Genomic DNA, 23,336 nt, shown 5'->3' with positions numbered 1-23,336 from the left:
TTCACAGTGTGACTCCTAAGATATATGAGAAGTGTTTTAGAGAGATTGGCTTAGCTTGTGTTGCTCTGTGTGTGATATCAATACACATCTGTTCATGTTCTGTTTTATTTATTTATTTGCCTTAAAGGTCCTACAATTATTTTTAACATTCAAGTGACATCTCACTGCAGCTAAAATGTTCTAATAGCCTATTTTCTTAAAAACAAAACAAAACAAAAAACAGATGGACAATGATATGTTAAAATGACCTTAGCTCTCTGAGGGTTAATGATACCAATAATTTCATTTATCATGCACATGCATATAACTTATATTGTCAGTGATATAAATTGGTAACTAAATTGCTGTACTTAATCCCATTTAAGGGTCAACCATAGACCTTTGCATGGCCTCCTCCTACTCCTGAAGGAAATATCTTTCTTTTTAGATTCTAAATGCTCCCCTGTGTTTACCAGCCAGTCGCTAACTGTGTCTGTTTGGTGCTAAGGAGGTTGTTTTTAGAGTTTTTCCTGCTGAAAACAGCTGTCTGCTGCGGCCAAAAAGCAAATTTTGAAGTCTGGTGTCAAAGCCACATGCTGCTGGGAAGTCATACAAAATGATACGCTGATCTGATGTCATGGGTCAGCACACTTTGTAACTTTGGCATTAGTTGAAGCTTTCAAGGTGCCAAGTGCCCGAGAGGTGATGTCTATTTATAAAGGCACTTTGTGTTCTAACTTTAGTATCCAGCGCCCTGCACAACTCTGGTCTGAATATGGACAGACATTCTGACATCGAGGTGCCATAATGAGCAGCTTCAAGTTGGTACAGATAAGTATTGGCTTGGCACATGAATTCAACCCCACTGCAAGACCTTTGCCAAAAAGGTCATTACCTAAAGTTATTTCAGTACCACCCATTAGAGAAAATTCTGTAGATGCTTAATCAGTTCCTGGTCTTTGCTGAAATCTCCCACAATGAGTTTTAATTGGCCTTCCGTGGAAAGAGAACGCCAATCCTGACCTTAAATTTGTAGGCAATGCGTTAAGCTTCTGTCAGCTGATGGGGGGGGGGGGGGGGGGGGGGGGGGGGGGGGGGCGGCGAGTTGAGCTGCTTATCCTGGAGTTCGTGGATTTTATTTTTAACCTGACAACACCAGACAGGCCCAGGACCTCCAAGGGGGAGGGATAAGTGTCAGTCAGCAGAAGGAAGGAGGGCGCATGAGAAAGTGAGGTATGTAGGTGCAACACTAAGGAGAGATACACAATACAATTAGTAGTATATTGCAGAAAAATGTGCAAACAAAGCGGCTGCAGAGTGGGGGGATAAAGGTTTTGACATCTGAGCAGAGATGCTGACAATTTGATCAGAAACATCAAACATATTTCTGTAAAAAAAAAGAAAAAGTAAAGAGGAAGTTGCAGGAAATGTATGAGACGTGTTGACAAGGGACATGAGAGGCGGTGGAGTGAAAACACAACATTTACATTTTGACCTACATTTCAATTTTAGATGCTCCTCTTATCAGGTACTTTAGCTTTCATCTGAGTATTCCAGCAGGGTTTATTCACTGCGATTGAGGATTGTAGTGTTACCAAGAGAGCAGAAAAACAAATGAGCTGACCTAATTTTTCCCAGCAGGAAGTAACAGCAGTGAAAAACCCAGTACCAGCTGGGACTGATTATAGTGAGCCGACCAGCTCCAACCTTTGTACCACAGCTTTCCCCTTCCAGTTAGGTGTGGGGTTGTTTAAATGACATCTGAGTCACTGGTCTGGTCAGAGAATTATTCACATTATAAACCAGTTTTCAACACATTTGGCTCATGTAGACAAACGGTTCATTTTTATCACATTTGGGCACATAAACAATTCACCTTGACACCAAAGGACTATGCTATTTTAACATGTATCCAAACATCAAACAAGCAGCAGTGGAAAGTAAATTGATTCACTCAGCAGTTTCTGTTTTACCTACTAAAATTATGCATACAACCAGTTTACGAAATATGATGCATTGTAATGGATTAAACTACCCACCAGTATAGTTAACATTGCTGCTGCTTACACATTGATGTATCAATGGAGTAATACAAAAAAAATGGGGGTTGCAGTAGCTCACTTCCTGGACAAGGTGAACTGCCAATGGTGCCCCTGGGCAAGGCATCGAAACCCCAACAGCTCGAGGCGCCTGTCATGGACAGAACCTCACCCTGACATCTGTCCATTAGTGCATGTAGAGGTTCTGGTGATGTGTGTGTATTTTCAGGCCTGTGTGTAATAACTAACAGACAGAACGAAATTTTCATCAATGAATAAAGTAGGTCTGGAACAAAGACTTTGCTCGCTTACTGGTGTATTTTGGGTCATTGTCTTTTTTGAAAGATCCATTTCAAAGGCATTTCCTCTTCAGCATGAGGCAACATGACCTCTTCAAGTATTTTTGATATATTGAAACTGATCCATGATCCCTGGTATGCGATAAATAGGCCCAACACCCCAGTATGAGAAACATCCCCATCATAACACGATGTTTGCACCACCATGCTTTACTGTCTTCACAGTGTACTGTGGCTTGAATTCAGTGCATGGGGGTCATCGGACAAACTGTCTGTGGCCCCTAGACCCCAAAAGAACAATTTAGCTCTCAGCAGTCCACAGCATGTTGCACCATTTCTCCTTTGGCAAATTTCCACCTATTCAGTACATGTCTCTTTTCCAGCAGTGGGACTTTGCGGTGGGGGGCTTCTAGCTGATAGCTTTGCTTCATACAGCCTTCTTCTGATCCTAACAGTACTCACAGGTAACTTTAAGTCTTCTTTGATTTGCCTGAAGCTGATCATCGCTTAAGCCTCTATTCTTCAATCCATTCAAATGGTAGTTGACTGTTTTTTCCCCATGTCGTTCAGGCTTTGGATGCCATTTCAAGGCATTTTGGCTGAGCAGTCTATACTTTTCTGCACTTCATTTGTTTTCCCCTCTCCAATCAACTTTTTAATCAAAGTCCACTGTTCCTCAGAGCAATGTCTGGAACGACCCAGCATTTCAGCGTGAAATGCACTACAACCAGCATGCACAACATTTGCTTCCGTCCTTAAATATGGTCCATAATTGACACCCGTTTCTTCACAGAATCAATCATCTCAATAATTGATCACAACACTAAATTTGAACATGCCCCTTTAAAATACAGATTAAATTACACATAATGAGCAGCATGCACGTCATGTCTATTGGATCTGTTGGTTTTCTATGACTCTACAACACTTACTAGTAAATTGTTTGCCATGTAGAAATATCACTACTACAAAAAATATGATTTATGAGGTTAGTGATGTTGGACTGCTGTTATTTTAAACACGACTGTATATACAGCAATGATGGATGTGACAACGTTGGCGTCCTACTACGTTTTTACACTTGTTTTGTTGACAAGGAATTGTCACTATTGCCCAACAGGAAATATGCTGCAGCAAACAAATCTACACATTGGTCACGTAATCCTGCTTGTTTCTCTGCAGCGTTTTACACATTGAAGCAGGTGGCAATCTGTACACCAAGTTGACAGCTCTGAAATATGGTGGTCCGAGCCAGAGCTACATTTAGCTGATGATTCAAAGCACGTGTCCCCAGTGCTCAGTGTAATTTAGTCTGCCTAGTTGGGCATTAAACATGCGAGTCCAGAGGTGGCATCACTGTAGTCAGCACTTCCTCTCCACCAACAAGGCTCTCGTGGCTGTGCAGCCGCATAAATTTAAAGTTCCAAAAACACCACTTAACTGAGTCCATGAGGTCGGAGTCATCCCTGACTGATAAGAACGGGCAGACAAGCCAACATCTTTGCCAGTAATTTTATTTTGAGATATTTTGTAGAACAAGGGAACCAATGATTACAAAAAAAGGAAGTGTTCTACATGCTACACCATACCTAATTCATCATGCTTGCCTGGAAAAAGTACATAGAAATTTAACAAAACAAAAAAACGTACAATTTTACTGACGTACATTATACTCACCATTAACTTTACTTTTAATGTACCTTTTCTGTTGCCTCCATGCACGCTTTTTTTTTTAAACATTACATTTAGATAAAAAAAATTAAGACTTTTAGGCGCTTCGTCAAACCATAAAAGCAGATTTCCCATTAAAGACAGAATGCACCTATAAATAAAAAACAAAAACAATGATATCCATTTTGACAATATTGGTGGAAAATGTAAAGCCTCAACTTCTTTTAGAACGTAGATGAATTTGCAACCTACCATAAAACAAAAGAACACTTACGCCCATTTAGTGCTGAAATGAAAATGGAAGTCTGTCCACCTCCTCAATCAATAATCACATTGAAATTACACATTTTGATAAAATAAATATCGCACATCTGCTAGAAATAAATAAATGATTACTGAAACACCTCACTATGTTAAATGCTAAAGTGAGACAGATTTCATCTACGCGACCACGCTTCATTTCATGGTAAGAGAATGGTCATGTGTGTAAAGCACTAGTGCGGCTTCGAGTGTCTCTCGCGGCTGTTACCTTGAGGTAGATAACACATTTACATTAACGCCTAGGATAATGGTTGCTGCTGGCATCATGTGTCAGATTACATTACAGTATGAAAGGGTTCAGGAAGCTTTCTTCAGGGAAAAATGTCAAAAAGTCAAACGTAAGTTCAAAAAATGAAAAAAGGACATCCCATCCCCTCTTTTTTCTTCTTCTTTTGTATCCCGTCCTAGGAAAAGCTGTGTCAGTGCATATTAAATGCCTACAGCGATGTTAGCGTCTACCGTCCTTCCTTAGGTCACACCCTAACAGCCTAACCTCATCTGGTGAACCACAACACCTCTCCTACCATCCATCTTGCATCAAAATACTTCTCCCCTGCCTTCCGTTCGTATACAGTACATAAGTGTGCGGGTGACATGCCAGTTCAGCAATGAGAGCGTAGACATTAACCCATGAAGGCCTAATGGTCAAGGCTCAGAGTTATGACCAACATTTTAATTTTTTTAAATATAATAAATCACCCCTCTCAAGTCTTAAAACAAACAATAATTAAAAGTAACCATAATAAAAAAAGGTATGAAATGATTCAAGTTCAATAATATGCCATATCATTAAAATAAAAATAACTGCCTAGATTTTGCACTGTGAGGGAGGATGTGTTTTTTAATTAAGATGCTTGAAGATGCTGCTGTACGTTTTGTGGGGAATCTGTGGAGAGCATTTGACAGCACAGGGGGTGAGGGACGCCTGGATGGATTTTAGAGGCAAGTCATCGGTGCTGTCAAAGCCAGGCAGGGCCAGAGAGTCCAGCTGCATGTTAAGCACAATCTCCGTGTTCCTGCAGAGGAAGCTCTCGTCCAGCTCTCTCCCCTCCGAGGGCTCCGTCTCCGAGCTGGCCACAGTCTCTCCGGCCACGTCTTCCTTCCGGCTGAACAGGCGGTCCAGGTAGCTGGTGTAAGTGCTCTCCTTCTGGAGCTGGTCCTCTTTGTGAATGTCCCAGCATGCTTCATCTACTAAACAGCCGTTCTCCCCAACTCTCTCCCCGGAACCAAAGCTCTCCCAGGGGTGAGCGGGCCAGGCATCGTCACCGCCGACAACTCCCAGCCCTCCTCCGCCTAACTGGGCGAGGTTTACCAGGCACTTCTCCTCCTTCTCCTGACTTATGGACTTTGACATGGAGCCTGAGCGAGGAGCCTCTAGCTGGGAAACGGAGGAGTTGAGCTCGTTTAGGAGGCCCACCTCGTTGAGCAGGGCCACCTCCTGACAGGGCTCCGGCTGCAGGCTCAGTTTAATGGTGCTGGCGATGAAGGAGTCAAAGTCAAAGCCTTGGTTCTGCTGGCTTTGAGGCTTCTCCGTCTGATGTTTCTCCTGCTCGCTGTCCTTCTCCGCCGGACTCTGGGTCTTCTCGGCCTCCTGCAGCGCGATCTGGGCCTTCACCAGCCCGTTCTTCTCGCACTTGCTCTTGGCCTTGCGGTCCGCCTTCTCCTTGCTCTGCTGCTCCTTCCAGTTGGAGATGTCGATGATGAGCTTGGGTTCATAGTAGTGGTTGACTTCACTGTCCCTCCAGATGAGGTTGTCCAGGTAGGAGGGCGACACGGCCTTGTAGTTACAGGTGTGGCTACACTGCAAGTCACAGTATTTGTTTTCGTGGTAGTCGTCCTGCCAGGATTGCTCTGGCTGGAACAGAGTGGAGTAATCGAAGGATGGCTCATCCAAGAACTCCCGATCCCCATCAGCATATTTACGAGGATCCACCTGGAAACAGACAACAGACACTATTTAGCCTTCGTTACCTGATTAAAAAAAGACTTCTAAAAATCAGCGAGGAGCAAGACATGTTACCCCTATAATCTTGCAAACTTGGTAAAGTGTTGGTTTGTAAGACTCAAAACTGTTTTTAATGCTTTATGTACGATACTAAATCTATGAATCTCTACATTTGGGAGCATTCAAAATGTATATTTAAAGTAAAATGAAATTAACAGAAGAAAAACTAATTGTTTTTAGGAGTTTATATATATATTATAATAAAAAATAAAAAACACACACCTGAACCTCCTCCTTGTCTGTAACAAGAGAGAGGGCCCTTGGGTCAACCTGGACTTCGTCTGGGTCGTGGGTGCTGTGCAGGTGCCAGTCAGCCTCTGACAGCTGGCTCTCATGATATCTGACAGAGTAGGAAAGAGCAAGACTTCAGTACACAGACACCCAAAATTACTCCAAAAAAGACTCCAGTACAGAATCTAAATATGTAAACAAACCATTTAACTAATTCATAAAGACTTCTCGGCCTAAATGACCTTTATAGTCCCATTATTACTGCTTAGTGAGCAAAGCAAACCATACTCCACTGAAACTAAGCTCAAAATGTCTCAACAGAGGAAAGGTTTAACTTTGCATTACCGAACCTGGTCACAGAGAGCAGGTGTTTGACAGGGAAAGAGTGAGGGGAGCATACCTGTCCCAGGTGTGGCTGTGGCTCTGGTCCATGAGCAGGATATCATCTACTTCATCTTCAATGTGGAAGGGGTGCAGAGAGACAGGCTCGTCTAGGGGGAAGGAGTAGTCGGCCATATAGGGGTGGGCCAGGGCCTCCTCCGCAGTGAGGCGATCCATGGGGTTAAAGGTCAGGATCTTCTCCAGGAAGTCGAGGGCTGCAGAAAGGAGGACAGTGAGAATACCAAGTAGGAAACACGTGATTTATGAGAGACAGGACCCCTGCCCCCCCAACATTTGGTCCGTGTTCATGAGAGTACTTTGAGCCTGTGAGTACTTCTGAATGTGAAGAAATAAAGTGGTGCTCACCCTGGGAACTGACGTCAGGCAGCAGCTTAGCCAGTGGTGTGTGAGGCTTGGACATGTCGTTGCGGATAAAGACAGGGATGACGCTGTGAAGCTCCTGTCGGTCTTCCTCTCGCAGTACGGGGATGGACTCCAAGATCAGCTGCATCTGCTCCAGTTCATGGGCCCCTAAAAACACCAGGTTGACAAACATTAGGCACTTTCTTTTGAAGAGTCACAATATTCAGCATCTACATGACTGAGTGAGTTTATTTTGAGTCTAGGCTGAGGGCGCCATACCCAGAGAACAGATATTTGCCTTGTGTTCAGCTCAAGGCAGTTTTGGTCAGTCTCTCCCAACTCTAGCTGGATTTACAAAGGCCAGCAATAAGGATTGTAAAAGCAGACTGACTTTGGATCCCCTATCTGTTGCCAGATGAACATATGCCTCATCAGAGCCACCCAACCTGCTTTAAGGACTGCTTGCCAGTTTGTATATGAGTGAGTCAGCCATAAGAAACTGAGTCAACATTTACCTGCAAACAGGGTTTTCCCTGTGAGCATCTCTGCAAAGATGCAGCCGGCGGCCCACATGTCGATGGCTTTGGTGTAGTTGTCAGGAGAGAGCAGCAGGCGAGGAGACCTGTACCACTTGGTAACCAGACCTTCAGAGAGATGACCCTGTTTAAAAGGGGACATGGCATATTTAGAGGAAAACAGTCAAAGGCTCTAAAATCTGTCACTTCCCTCAGTAATGGATGCATGTGATCAGGATGGGAAATTAGCCCCCTTTTTCAAAGTGGCGGGTGACTTTGCCTTGTATACCAGCCAGAGTGGCGGGTGGAGTGGTTTTTGGCGTTAGTCCGTGATATCAGTTTTTTTTTTTTTTTTTTTTTTAATGTAGCGGTAACCAGCGGTAGTATCTGTTGAGGGCGAAGTAAAGAAAAAGAGAAGGTACTTTTTTTTTAAAAGTGGCACATTGGTGCAAAGGGGAAACAAGGGAATGGTTAGCCTACTAGGGTTGGGCGATGTCCCCCAACAGTTAATCAGACATACTGTCTATGTACAGAGGGCATTTGAATGTATAACATGCTGCCGCTGGTAAGGCCAGCACATTACAACTTGACCTACTTTCACTAAACTACGGTGTTGTCTAGACTCAGAGCTCTGTGATCTGCATAACAAGAGAACAGAAGAACGTTTGCCTTTAACAGAGCGAACGTAATAACCTAATATACCATAATTACTGAGATTAAACTCCCATTTTGGGTTGCACTGAATAATACATTTCATAAACAGAAACATAACTCTTGCATCGCATGAACAGATGCGGAATATTAGCTCACACATAAAATGGCACCCTTGTGAATTAGCCTAGTGTTGCTAACATACATTCTTAAATCCTACATAACATTGTCATCAAACTTACTTATTGATGCACGCACACAGTAGTATCCACAAAGTTAAAGAGGGGACCCCAGGAGCAGAGTGTGGCAATAAAAACGTACACTTTTTTTCCCCCATCAGTTTTAATTTACTCATATTACTGAAATATGTATTTTATAAAAAAATGATTTATTAAACCATTTCAAAATATGCTAGTGCACTTTTAATGAATTTGAATTCCGGAAAAAAGTTTCTGGTATAAAAATATAAGTGACTGGTAAAAGTGGGCATCCACCAGCCACTGGGGCACCCTGCATGTGATTAACTTGACTTCCTGTGCCCCACCATGTATGCCACACAACACTGCCGCTAACACCAGGCCCAGAACAAAGCAGGCCTGCTGATCCGTGCCAAACTTGATAACCCCCGTGCCGTCTCCTTAACAGACCTGTTCTGTGCTGGTCACGTACGCAAAACAGCACGGAGACAAAGACCCCAGAGAGAAAAGACAGATAAAGGGGGCGATCAGACACATGCAGGCCCTGTCAGCAGTCTGAGAGAGAGCAGGATAATCACCCACCGCTACACTCACTAGTGACAAACCAGCGTCATCATTCAGCATTCCAGTCCAGACCCACATAGAGCCTGACTACTCGCATGAACAAAAGGACACTGAACACAAAAGGAAACAGACCTGTGTACACACACACACGGGAGGAGGTAAAACAACACCCTTGCTGCCCTCTTACTCCCAACAGGCAGTGGTAGTTTGTGGTGGAACCAATATGGTGGTGCTCACCACTGGGCCCGGCTACTGTTTCTGCCCCTAGTTAGCAGGAGACACTTGACGTCACGCTATCCTGGAGCGACTCACTGTGAAGCACCCTTGTTTTGGCCCTATAAATGACTGTAGATGTGACTCCTTCCTTCCGGTAACCAGCTTTTTGGTTTGTGAGAGCCTAGCAGTGGCAGTGGGAAATTACAAGGCAGGTCACACTCACTGACTGAAACCTGCAAGGCTTTCCAGTACCCAGGCTAAAAAACAGCCAATATGAGAATGTGAATCTGACCTATGTGAATGTGATTACGGCTGACAAACGGATTAGCAGAGCATTTCATCAGATTTAGATTAAGTTACCTGGAAAGAGTCATTTGCGTGGGGACAATTCTGTGTACGATGAACTCAACTAAAAAGGCGCAGATTAAAGTTACCCTACCTGCAGAGGGCATTAACTGAACATTCCAGCTTGCTTCTTACTTTTAGTGATCTGTAAGTGAGCCACTCACCACAAAAACAGACGCAGGAGTTACAGCATCAGTCATCTCAATACCTCTGGCAACTGCTAGTGAACTTAACAACAATGATCGGGACTCATAAAAGGCTCCCTCAGTGTTTGTGGCTGCAGGTAGTCATAGCATCCTTCTGCAGGTCTAACCAGATGTCAGTAAAGGTTGATGGTGAGGACTCTACACCCCGTTTTCACCTAGTAATAAGATCCAATCCGAGTGATCGGATCCCAAGTGGACGGCTCCAAGTAGAGCTGGGCGATATGTCAAATTAAATATCACAATTATTTGACCAAACACATCGATGTCAATATTTCAGCGATATTGTTGGGTTGACTATTGGTGCTTTCACAAAATATTTACACAATGAGAGTTTAGATAAATAATCAGCAATGTGGATATAATGACGACGTGGGAAAAGACAAATAATAGAACAGTTAAAACAGCCAGATAAGTTCAGAAAAGTACTTCCCTTTACTGTAATGTAGCCTTTAAAACCAGGAACTGACAACACTTATGTCACATCATTATATTATGATATCCAAAATGTAACATGATGCCTAGCTTCATATTTTGATGTCGATATAATATCGACATTGCCCAGCTGCAACTCCAAGTACAGGTGAAAACTCTCAGGACTCATTGAGATCGGATTGCAAAACACCCATTTGGAGATGGTTCGAGCCCAATGCGTCCACACTACCAGCAGCGAGAACGGAAATATATATTGTGTCCACATTAAACAACCGCCTACTCAATTGTAAACCGAATTACGTACTCATTCAAAGTATTTCTCAAGTCACAGAAACCACAGAGTGAATCGTGTGTTATGGATCTTATTATCATATAGCGTTAGTGATCAGTCTTAGTTTTTGTAACTCCACTGCCTGCACTCCTAAATCCCATGCTGTTTTGAGCTCTCTTCAGTGCCGTTGCCATGAAAATAACCTTATTTGTAGTTTTGTAAACCGTCCCCAAAAACTACATAACTTCCTGCTATTATGTTGTCTCTTGCTGTTAATTATTAGTCTGGCATTACCAAAACTACACTGCACTGTCTGGAGTTAACAGTGAAACACAGTCACAGCGGCTGAGAAAATGTTTCATTAACTGTAAGTTCTTTACATTAAAAGTCCCGTTATTTTGGCATTTGAATGCTTTTATTATGAAGCAGCAAAATCAGGAAATGTTGGGTCTTCATCAGCAGTGATGTAACACGACCCGTAGTGAACATGAAACGTAAAGTGAGGCAGTCCAATATGAACTCAACTTTAAACCACAAAAAGAAAAAGAAACTATCAGAATATGATAGCATTAGGGGCACTAGATAGCACTTTCATTTTGACTATCAAAATAAAAGCAGAATCGCAGATTCCCCCCAGTAGTTTTCCTACAGTAGCTGTATGGGTAGTTGCTGTTTAAAACCTCAGTTAGCCTCGTGTAAAACCAAAACTCTTTAATAGCACAACAAATGCTAAACCTAAATGGGTCAGTGGTGTTTTACACACACGCACACGTTTAACGGGTGGGCTACAAGTGGAAATGAACACCGACTTTAGATTAGCTTCAAATAAGACCCTGAGCAAGGCTCCAACAAAAAGACAAAGAGCTGGCTGGAAGAGAATTAGACTCAGGGTTGGAGAAGTTGGATAAGTGCAGGCAAATTCTTGCCATTCTTGATACTGGGCCACTACGAGGGCCGGTCTTACAATGACCTGCTTTCTCAAAACAATGGAAAAATATCCCAGAAACACAGGTACGCTTGGCAAACTTTATTCTGCATACTTAAAACAAGGCCATGCAGGATTAATAAAAGCCTGAAGGGAATAGAGTTCTTTTTTTTTTTTTTATTAGCCCAACCAATACATGGAAATAGGAAAAGTGGGAGGAAAAGGTGGAACAAATGACTTGAGCCTACACCACTGATGCATGAATCTACTTACCACATTACTGAAACTATGCTAGAAACTGGCAAAGAGCGCTTCTTAATTTAGAAACAACGTTATTCAAATAACATGCACTCAGCCACCCAGCTGCTCCGCCTCACCCAACCTACTACCCGTAGAGGATGGTTGGGAAAGCAAATTTGTTCAGAGATTCTGCTCCAATGTTTGGTCAACACTAAAACCAAATCTCCTGTATGGGTGACAGGCTCACTCTCAAACAAGCCTGATTTGGTCTGGGACACCAGACGCACTACCTTTCATGACTATAGGTGCCATGAAAAGTAGCTGGTCGAGATATCAGTGTTCTTCCTCCCCCAGCACAATTGTTATCAGAGTAGAGACAGACAAAGCACAGCGACGCTGTTTGGAAACCAGAGCCGGGTCAAAGCCTATTAAAGCATCAGTACAGCATTTGTCCTTGACAAAAACTCAACAGCAGTAGTTTCCTGACAATTGTCAAACACAAGAGCGCTGACCCCAGCCAAGCAGCTTTTCAATACCCACTTGCCTGCATGTTTCCCCATCAGGAAAAACTGCTTATATAGAGGGGAAAAATGCCCATATGGCAAACCTGATGGAAGGGAGGAGTGCAGCGACATTGGGTGGGTGGCTACAGTGACTGAACAGTGTGAGAAACTCTCACTTCTTCCCGGCAACTACAAACCCTCCCCTTCCTCTTCCTATTGCAGAAAGATTCTCAACGTGAGATATGACTCATGAAAATATACAAGACAGAGCTTAAGATGTGACTAGACTACAAAAACATAGTAGTGGGGGTTTAATGGAAATGAACAGTTCTGGTAAACAAACGTGTGCAAAAGGGATACCATCACGTGAGCCCACTTTAGACCCTCCAATGACTAATCTGAGACACATGTGAGCATCTGACTATCTTTGTGCTCTAAAAACACGCTAGAGAGAGAGAGAGAGAGAGAGAGAGAGAGAGAGAGAGAGAGAGAGAGAGAGAGAGATCTCCCAACCTAGATTTCCACACATCACACCACCATATGCCCTTTGGCTAGAATTTCCTCATCTCTTTATAAGGTGACAGAAACACCCAATGACAATACACGCCTCCCACCTGGCTACAATTAGACAGGGTAAGCCATACTCTTCTCATACTAAGGACAAAGCAAACTACTTTATTGCTACCATTACACAGATTCACAAAGCAAGATATAGGGCTACAAGAACATTAAAATGTGTACATTTAACATTTGGTAAATCAGCATCTGGCTTTTAATACCCTGGTTTACATTATGCTGGCATCTGATGAGAAGAGTGACAAGGGACAGGGCTACAACAAAGAAAACAGCCTTCTGTTTTCTTGACTGAAAAAGAGGTGTAAAAATGGGAGTAATGACCTTGTGCAGATGCAAATGGGGTAAAACATGCTCTCTAAGATACACCAAAATTTTGATGTATTTTACCGCAACATGTCACTAACCGATTTGCCGCAGCCTCAAGCCTTCAACATTATCATTAGATGACATCAAAGGCTCAAGGCTAAACTGTGCCTATTTAGCGTATGCTACTGCTAAATATATATATTTTTTTTAACTTGGGAATGAGGATTATCTTCATCTTTGTTAAGCCACATCATCATGAACCCACTTATTTGTACACATAGACTTGGAATAAAGCCCATTCTTACTTGTAACCGTATACACTTGTACGTGGAAGAAGAAAAAAAAAAAAAGTTCCCAGGGTTGTGTTTTCCACAGCCTCACTTCTGACAAGTGAAACAGAGGCGTTACCTCAAGGAACCACGCCTGTCTTGTTTACTTCCTGCTGTGAAACTGTGTCACCCTGAGGGGCAACGCATTACTGGCACATAACTGAAACATCACGTGTCAGAGTAACAAAATCAATCAGCTTTGGGAAGAAATTGTGAAAAAGAATTGCCATGTCCGCCTTTCTTAAAGCTCTAGTCTAGTTTATCCGGCATTTCAACAAACACACACGACCCCCACCCCCCCAAATCATATTCTTCACATGGTGGAAAGTAAGTTGACATGCAATACAAGACTGACAGAAACAGCTACTCAGAGACCGCTCCTACCTTGTGAGAATAGTGTGGGTCCATAATGCGGGCAAGCCCAAAGTCCCCGATCTTCAGTACCAGGTCCTCTGTGTTGACAAACAGGTTGGCAGGCTTGAGGTCACGGTGCAGCACATTGGCAGAGTGGATGTACTTAAGGCCCCGTAGGAGCTGGTACATGAAGAGCCTGGCGTGGCCCTCGGACAGAAGGCCCCTCTCCAACAGCTGACACAGGTCTGTCTCCATGTACTCCTGCACAATGTAGACCGAGTTGACCTCTGTCAGGGACACCACATCCTCCGTTAGCCTGCGACCATTGGGGCCTAACGTCTCAAACACCTGGTAACATAAGAAGACAGGGCAGTGCTGAAAGTCAGGCATCAGACTGGGCAAGAATTCTTTTATTTGGGTTTCAACTCTAGAAAATAAGATAAATGATCTTTGCTAATTTGAGTTTACCTTGACAGTGTTGTCGTGGTCGAGACGTCTGATAATTTTGATTTCCCGCAGGGCATGCTTCACACTCTGGGGGTCAGTCAAGATAATCTTCTTCACGGCAACATGTTTGTCACAGTCTGTGTCAACTGCTGAGAACACCAGGCCGTTCCCCCCGTAGCCCACAGGCTTCAAGTCCATGTAGCGAGAACCCAGGTCAAAGCCATGGATGTTCATCAGTGAGTCAAACTTCTCTGCCATGACGACTGTTTTCGGCTTTTACACCTCCTGCCACCTGTAACGTTTGGTCTCTGGCCTATTTCAAGTCAAACCTCAACACCTATGGAGGATTTGATATGACAATTCCCACACTGCTAAAGCAGCTGAGCTAACTGACCCCTGTATGAACGACTACTGAGTCCCCCGTCTAGACGTCACTGTCTAATGATGGGCACTAATGTGTGATCAAACTTCTGTTCCATCTTGAATAAGGAGAGAACATGTAAACCTTTTTAGTAGTCTAGTGTTTACAGACTGCAATGGAACGGACTTTGCGGCCAATTAAAAAGCACTGACACTATATTAAACTATAAAAAGCATGTAGTTGCATCATTACAGTGCAGATACATTCAGTGTATGACAGGATTTTTCTCCCCTCTTTAGTTTATATTTATTTACTTACTTGTAATTTTCCTGTCAAGTCACCTGATCTATAAAACTGAAATTAGTCTGGTCTTTAAGTCTTCAAAGTAATTGTTCACCCTCAATGATCAGGTGGCTCAAGCTCGCCACAGTCGCAATCAAAGCTATCCTCCATTTTACTTGGGTATAACCTGAAAGACAAGAGAAAAACAGAACAAAAAAGTAAGAATAAACTCAAAGTAGTGCCAGAGTGGACGAGTGTAAACAGTATACTTCACCAAAATAACCTATCGTTTGGCGAAACATACTATGTTAGGGATTTCACTAAATCAGCAGACACACAACAAGCCATATAATTCACCGGCTATAATTTAAACGTAGTGTCTTAAATTGAAACTAACCCTTCCCCGCCTGGTTTAGGCGTCTGCTACTCCAGTTTTTGGGTATCTAAAAACTATGAGATGACACAGGCTTGCCCAAAGTCAACATACCACTCATTCAAATTAAGACAGCATTTATATCAAGCTATGGGCAGTATGATTTATACCGGTATATCTATATATATACCGCCCATTCTTGGCCGTCATGGGTCAGACTGGCTGGTGGAAAAAGCCAGGAATGGAAGCATAAAGGCAACCTGACCAGCCACTGAAGGACCTTCTTACGCTACTTGGTTTTGAAATATCAAGTACACGTCCACATGCTAACGCACACGTATATCATATAATAAAGGAAAACAAAGATCTCAACACACCGCCTTTTACATAAATATCAAACATAACGTTTATGTGCAACCCGCCGACAGCGCAAACAAAGGAGTCGTTGTTGGCTTGTGACTAGCAAGCTACGTGGTAACGCTTCCTCGCGCTGAGCAGCACAAAGCCGACCTCGGTTAAGTCGTTATAAAAGAACGACCGCAAATATACGATGAAATGACATTTATTGTAAATACTAGTGACAACATTCGACATATAAGAAAGTACTTACAGTCCGTATTCGTCGCATTAGTTTCGTAATGTGTTTAATCAAACCCACACGAGGTTTGACTTCACACCGGACTCCAGCAATGCGGATCTGTTGCAATCGCCATTGAGGCTGGGCAGCGCTATGAAAGGCAGCGTGACGTCACGAGGCTTCCTTCATTGACTGTCGTAAAGTAATGTTCCCTATTTGTTTACATTATTAATGTACAGTACATTACATTGTACTTTTAACATGTTTTTCAGGATCCCAGAAACACACTCAACGTTCCCTGTCTAATCTTTTAAATTCCTATTTAAAAATATAATACAGTATTAATACAGGTGGCTATAACAATGGATTTGATCTTTGTGATATGTCAACAAACGATGGTTGTAGTGTTTTTATTATTATTATTATCATTATTATTATTATTTGTGAAATGTATTGTTAAATAAGTAAAATAAAAGTCACAAATAAGCTATTTTTGGCCGTGCAATTTCATGAAACACCACTTTTATTAAAACATAAAATATCAGATTAGAACAAATGTAGCCTCCTCTTTGCAAAAAAATCCTTATTGTAGAAACAATCAAAATATTTCTGTCAATCATCTAAGTGTTTAATCAGTTAATCATTTCAGCTGTACTTGGATGTAGACATGCATAGTATATACATATATTTTTGGTAGTTTAATGTATAACAAAACATTGTATTTTATAAACTACATGTGATTTATGAAAGTAACTAGTAACTATGCTCCGAGATAAATGTAGTGGAGTAAAAAGTACAATATTTAGCCTAGGCCTACCTTTGAAATGTTGCGTAAATTTGTACTTAAGTACAGTACTTGAATAAATGTACTTAGTTACATTGAACCACTGTCAGATATTGTATTACCACACTGTAGGCCGGTCCTTTTTACACTGCAGCGTGGAGCTTCGAGCAGTACCTGAACGCAGCAGGAATCATTCAAAATATGTGTCTGAAGTTGGAGATCGCGAGACAGCGGTGTATTCAAAATACAACTCAATATTTACAGGTTTATAGATGAAACTATAACAGCATAGTACAAATGGCAAATAATAATGTCATAATCATTCTTATGTACAATTACAGCACCTTGCAAAATACTTTAGCTACATCCAGTATGCAAAAATAATTAGGCCTACCACACAACACAGGCTCGTAAAATATGTAACCTAAAGAAAGATTTTTTTTGAATTATTTTTGCAGTTCTTTAAAATTTGAACACAATTGTCTATGATACGGGAAGGGAATAAAGGACATTCTATAATGATCCGAAGAGAGATTTTACAACAAAATCCCCAAACAGGTGATAGGGCTGCACTAAATGCTGAAGACCAGGCGCGACAATAGCATTTATGTTTTCTTCTTTCTATTACCTGTTTATTATTATCCAAACGCAACCGAAAATCCAGGCCTGCAGTGAAACAGTCGGCTGAGTCTGATCCTATAGTCTATATATTCATCCATGCATTTTACAGGAGTTTGTTTATTCTTCGCAAACAGGCTGACGTTTTCCCGGATTGGTCCCCGATGTGTTTTCTTTAGGCTATCTGTTTTTTGGATTTTGATGGCCTATGTGAAAAACAACTTTGTAATGAACCCCATAATACGGTTGTTTTCCTACGTCACGGAGTATTGCATTAATCGTTTCAGTGAGATAAATCGCTCGGACGGACAGTTCACTCACTGCGGCTCGGAGATTTAGAGAGTCCATCTGGCACCGAGATGCGCAGGGTGTTTGTCGTTCAGCTCCACGAGGTTCAGCCTACTCATATCCCGAGCAAAACAAAGGCAAGAGACCAAAGAAGGCACACATTTTCTCTACTCAGACTGCGGTTTGGGTCCTAAATGGTAAACGTCTCGTCCTCTCTCGTGGAGGCTGTGAATGGCTGAAGGTAGACTATGGATGGGGGGGGGGGGGGGGGGGGGGGGGGGGGGGGGGGGGGGGGGGGGGGGGGGGGGTAGGCAGCAGCAGCATCACAGCCGCAGCATCAGCATCCGCAGGCAGACCATGTGGGAACCCATGTGCTCGAGAATGCAGATGCCTCTCACATGCCGGGATGGGCTCTGCGATGGAGTACAGGAGGTGCATGCGGACTAAGCAGGGTGCGACAGACTTGGACAGCTACTTGTTGTCACGTTTTTTAGTCGAAAGGAGAGATAAGACACAGTATAGGCTACATTTCATTATTATGTAGCCGACAGTGAGGTCGTAGTTTATGACTATTGTGTCGTGCATCAATCCCAAAACATACAGTTGTGCAATGTAATCATATATATATATGCTTAGTATAATAGGTTATCCTACATAATTAGCAAGATTTTCTTTTTAAAAAGAGGAGAAACGGGAGAGGTAATCAATGTGGCCTTACACAGAGCCTTTATTTCATTATCCGGACTGAGTTTATGAATTGTTTCAAAAGAAAGAGAAGAGTTTATATTTCTTAATTAGGATATTCATTGTTGGATGACTACATTTTTAGTTAGAAAATGTGAAAATGATACTTTGTTGATCCAAGTTTTGATTCCCCTCCTCTACTGGAAGGTTAAAGGTCAAGTAAGTGCAGATGCCTTTGCTCTAAGACCCCCCCCCCCCCCCCCCCCCCCCCCCCCCCCCCCCCCCCCCCCCCAACACTCCCCACCCCCTCTTTTTTACAAGACACTTTGGTAGACTGTTGATAAGAGATTGATGCCAGCTAGTCTATATAAGTGCTCTTTGCCCTTTTCGGTAGATGAATGAATGGCGGTCCAAAAGGTAACATCACCCTATCTGTTAGAGTAAAATAATCCCTCACATTTGGATTGTTTTGCAGAAGACAAATTGGAAAACATTATCTTCCTTTCTGTTGTGTGTATTGCAATCACAAACAATTACAAACAATGTGTCTCCACCAGTGTCAGTTCAGAGTCTGGCCTCCCTTTGTTACATCTCCCTAGAAGAAGAGATCTCGTATCTCATTAAGACCTTCTTGGCTAAATAACGGGTCAATTTAAAACAATGATTCAGACAAATAGTTGACAAGCCTTTGACTATGTAATACAGTATGGATGACAGTTGCATCTATTACTCCCACTTACAATTACTGTTAGTCCCGCTACATTGCTCTCTGGGCCAATAAAGTTGCTGTTATCTATGTTCATCTGCTGGTGGCATGACTCATACTCTCTTATATATACTTTCACCTATAATCAGCATCTGATTGTTTCTAAGAACCATTCCTGCATTACTAACCTACAGCTGACTATGACACAAGACAAATCCCTTGTTATTTACGTTTTGCATGTTCTCTTAGTTAAACCTTTTTGCCTATAGAATTTGGGGACAAAAACAAAAATAATGCACACATCACATTTATGTCTACTTTTCCCTTATAGAAAAATGGATTCTTCTTGCCACTCACCGAGGCTGACATTCTCCTGAGAAGACCGGAACAACATGGTACAGAAGTTAATAGTCCAGAATTTACGCTGTATACCCAACACTGCTAGTTCGACAGGCAGCCAGGTGGAGATTGCAGACCAGTACCTCCCTGTGTATGTGTTTTGCCAAATGTGTTATCCTACGCCATGTGCCTCTGGATGTGAGGTGGAGCTCCATGGAGAGTTAATATAGGCCAGGCCGGAGAGGGGTGGAGACTGGTCTGTGTATGGCTTGGCCTGTCCAGTGTCAAACCCACTACCATTAGAGGCCACTACCTCTCTCTGTCTCCCTCTTTCACTGCTACTTTTTTTTACTCTTTTCTCTTTCCTTTTTATTCTAATTTAAATATGTGCTCTTTGTGTTTTGGTCCAACCCAAGCAAAACAGAAATAATCCTGTACTGAAATATATTTCTGGGTGAGATTTGCAGTTTAAACCACTGGATTACACAGTGCTAATGCTTTGTGAATGTTCTGCAATTTTTTGGGATTATGAAAAAGGCTCCAAACCACGTTTGAATGACATGACAAGCAGATTGTTGTCACATAAAAGCACATGCACACACTTTTTTAAGGATTATTTTAGTGTGTATTTTTAGGCCTTTATTGACAAGACAGCTAAATAAATGAAAGGGGAGAGAGAGGGAGAATGACACGCAGCAATGGGCTGCAGGCTGGATTTGAACAGTGGCCTGCTATGTCGAGGAGTAAACCTCTATATATGGTCGCCCACTCTACCGACTGAGCTATACGGGCCCCCAGGCCTTTCTTTTTAAAGGACAGTTGAATACATGAAAAGGGAAAGGGGGTAAATGACAAGCAGCAATGGACCACAGGTTGCAGTTGAACGTGTGGCCACTGCATCGAGGAGTTAACCTTTGTATATGGGTGCGCGCTCTACCAGGTGAGCTACCCAGGTGCCTCCATACTGTGTTGTTAGTCAAATATTTTCACAAGCTCTTGACCGTCATCACATCATTGTTTTGCGAAGAACAGAGCCTGCAAAATTACTTGGACATGAAGACATTTTTACGTGTTTGCAGTTCATCCTCTGAAGGGAAGTCTTTGGGTTGGGTTTTATTGCTCACTGTAATGGTCAGAATCAGTGGGGGGTTTATGAAGTTGTGAATGCCAGTGCTGATCTTTCCTGCAGAATGATGGCTGCATGTTTTCCTCCTGTCCCACAAATCCAATTTTTCTGCTCTCTCATTACATTCACAACATCACGTGCTGTCTGCCACTCTCTGCCTGCGAGACGGGTCCTGCTGGCAGGACTCCCTTCTTCCGTATTGATCAGTTTGTCATGTGGCAGATTGCAAGGATTCTGACAGACATGGCATGATTGGTATGCAGAAGGAAATGTGATATTTCAACATTTCTCCATTTGAATGGATGAGGAAATGAGGGCAAAGCTGTTGGATTTGCTTTTCCTCTGACGGTGCTATTAATACTTCAACCTTAGAGATTAATTCATGATCATCACAAACCTGTGTTTGTGCGTGCTTGCCGGCCGGCCATGGGATTCGACTGTAACTTACACTCAAAGGAAAGCGTGTATGTGTAATGCTGGACTCATAATAATCTTTGATAATAAACATTTATAAACACCATTACTGACTTTATCAACGATTACCTAAATGAGAACAGTGAGACACATTAAAGTGCTCATATTATGCTTTTTTCAGGTTCATAATTGTATTTAGAACTTATTGATTATTGTTATTAACTTACCCCCTTTCATTACAATTAAATGTAATTTGATTTAAAGATTTGGTTGGTAAGAGATAAACACATAATTTCATCAGAATGAATCTAACAATTTTACCAACAGCAAGGCTCTTGGGAAAATTGTACATAAGTTATCTTGCCTATAATATGGCAAAAAAGAGCATTTTAGAATTTTTCATAAATCAATCACCGGCTACAAAGCCTAATAGACCTGAGTCGGTAAACGCGGCAACTGTAACCGAAAGAAGTAGCAGCAGCACCACCTGTCACTCCCACAGACGACGATGCAGCTAACTTTTGATTTGATTTCATTTAATTCAGTGATGCGCTTTATACCCTTGTATTTCGTATGGCTAAGAGTTTGAGCTTGTTGTACTATTGTGCACTGTTGTGTACCATTGTCGTAGCTTTGTGCCTATATCCTGTGTTACCCTTGCCTAGTTTTGCCCTGTCTTGCATTTTGTTTTTCCGCCTGTGGAGCTTTGTGATGGATGCAGTGTGTTGTGTGGTGGTTGAATTTGGCTGGAAAATGTCACTCGTTTGCACAACACAGCACCCCCCCCCCCAACTCTAAATACGTTCTACGAAAGCAGGAAAAAAAAACAGGAAAGAAAATATACACACATTCATAACACTCCTCTCTATACCACCAGCAGTCAGAATGATTAATGCAATACTGATCTCTGTTTTTTGTGCTGTTTTCCACACAGTGTTTGTTGTTATATAACAAGTCTGTCGCATTGGACCTGAAGCCAAGGTGCAGAACGAATTAAGAACATGAGTTCTGCACCATCCACGTCATCTTTAGTGGCCATGACCTCACAGGAGCTGTGTTATCCACACACACCCTGTTCGCATCAGATACCACGCAACTCAGGTATTTCACATCGTCGTGAAAGAGGCCTACACAGAGAAAGTGTTGGTACATTTTCCCGCTGTGATTGTGTCTCCAGTGCAGGGGGCAACGTTTACATAATGACATCCTTTAGTTTAATGTATAAGTGATAAGTGAAGGTGAAATGCTGGTGATGGTCACTCGGCATTCTCCTACTCATGTATGATTGCTTCATTTCCAAACCTTTCTGGTCCACACCTGACATTCATTGGATAAAGCCTCCTCTTCATAAACATTAACTAGAATGAACTGGCCGTCCCATTTCAATGCCTTCTGTGCTAAGATGTTTCTCATGCGTCAGCACCAAGAATGTCCTACCCACCACTGCTCAAAGGTAACGAAAGTTTAGCGTATAAAGAAACAAATCGACACACAATCCTGCTTCACAATTTGTCCTGTGAGCAGGACAGATGAGATCTCATTCACATGTTAGAATGATGTACGGCAAAGGAAGCCTTAGTAGGAGACGACAGTAGTCTGTTACATATCATGTGAACACAAAGTAGTGCCACCACCACTGGCCTGGGATTAGCTTTTTTCTCTTTAGAGTGATACAGCTTGATGACTTTGTTTCAGATGAGACTATCTGTCATAAACTGTAAAAAACTAGTTATCTTTGTATATGGGTTTGTGTTGGGTGTATGAGCCTTCCTCTCCACGATGTGATATGACCTCTTTTGCCTGCTCCACACCCTCAGAAAAACAATTTAAAAAAATTGTCAAATCTCAAGATATTCTGCAGAGAAATGATTGGGTGATCTGGCAGGGACACTGCTTGTATTATGTGTTAGTGCTGTGTGTTTGATGTGATTACATTAGTTTGTATGGGGTTAGAGATAAAAACTCCTCTTTTTTTATCAAGGGCAAATAAAGTTGAAAGCAGCAAGTTTGGTGATGATGTTGGAGAATCAGAAGCTGAACAAAAATAGGTGTATGCGGGACTTTTAACTGCATCCACCAATAGGTGCTTGTGTGTTTTAAACTACCCAACAGTCTCACTCTTCAAGTGTCATCACTAGTATGCCAAACTTTATACACTATCCAGACACACTATCATCCTCAGAACAGGTAGTAACGAGACAAAAAGATCAACTTTCATGTTTTGCAAGGAAAATTGTAAAGGATTTAAATACTCTTCCAAATGTCTGATGATAATTCAATTGAAACTGTTCTTTTCTTTTTATGGGAATAAAACCATAAAGATTAAAAAAACAAGGTCAAAGTCAGAAGCTTATAAATTATCACACAGAGAACACACTGTCCACAGCATTACAATGAAGAGAGAGAAGGGGGGGGGGG

The 23,336-nt window shown here is 42.2% G+C and overlaps 1 protein-coding gene across 4 annotated transcripts; it reads right to left on the bottom strand.

Moving 5' to 3' along the window:
* Positions 1–4,687: 4,687 nt before the first annotated feature.
* On the bottom strand, positions 4,688–19,648 carry mapk6 (mitogen-activated protein kinase 6). Of its 4 annotated transcripts, none has more exons than XM_034876289.1 (8): positions 19,397–19,648; positions 14,388–15,196; positions 13,950–14,267; positions 7,805–7,949; positions 7,293–7,457; positions 6,946–7,141; positions 6,537–6,654; positions 4,688–6,242 (listed from the first exon to the last, which is right to left on the bottom strand). In XM_034876289.1, exons 2-8 carry the CDS (start codon positions 14,622–14,624, stop codon positions 5,151–5,153), a joined length of 2,271 nt encoding a protein of 756 aa, XP_034732180.1. In that variant the 5' UTR covers positions 14,625–15,196; positions 19,397–19,648; the 3' UTR covers positions 4,688–5,150. The 4 variants fall into 4 exon arrangements, with proteins under 4 accessions (XP_034732180.1, XP_034732190.1, XP_034732197.1 ...); XM_034876299.1 differs by lacking the exon at positions 19,397–19,648 and adding an exon at positions 17,683–17,910; XM_034876306.1 differs by lacking the exon at positions 19,397–19,648 and adding an exon at positions 17,372–17,600.
* Between the last annotated feature and the right edge of the window lie 3,688 nt (positions 19,649–23,336).

This window comes from Etheostoma cragini, chromosome 1, assembly GCF_013103735.1.
Source record: "Etheostoma cragini isolate CJK2018 chromosome 1, CSU_Ecrag_1.0, whole genome shotgun sequence".
Lineage (NCBI taxonomy): Eukaryota > Metazoa > Chordata > Actinopteri > Perciformes > Percidae > Etheostoma > Etheostoma cragini.
Note: the sequence above shows the minus strand (reverse complement) of the source record. Positions and strands in the feature narration are given on the sequence as shown.

Coding starts and splice junctions, on each gene's coding strand:
- mapk6 (XM_034876289.1), bottom strand. CDS start 14,624: ATGGCAGAGAAGTTTGACTCACTGATGAACATCCATGGCTTTGACCTG. Junction 14,268..14,387: donor ACCACGACAACACTGTCAAG/GTAAACTCAAAT, acceptor TTATGTTACCAG/GTGTTTGAGACGTTAGGCCC. Junction 6,243..6,536: donor CAGACAAGGAGGAGGTTCAG/GTGTGTGTTTTT, acceptor GTCTGTTTCCAG/GTGGATCCTCGTAAATATGC.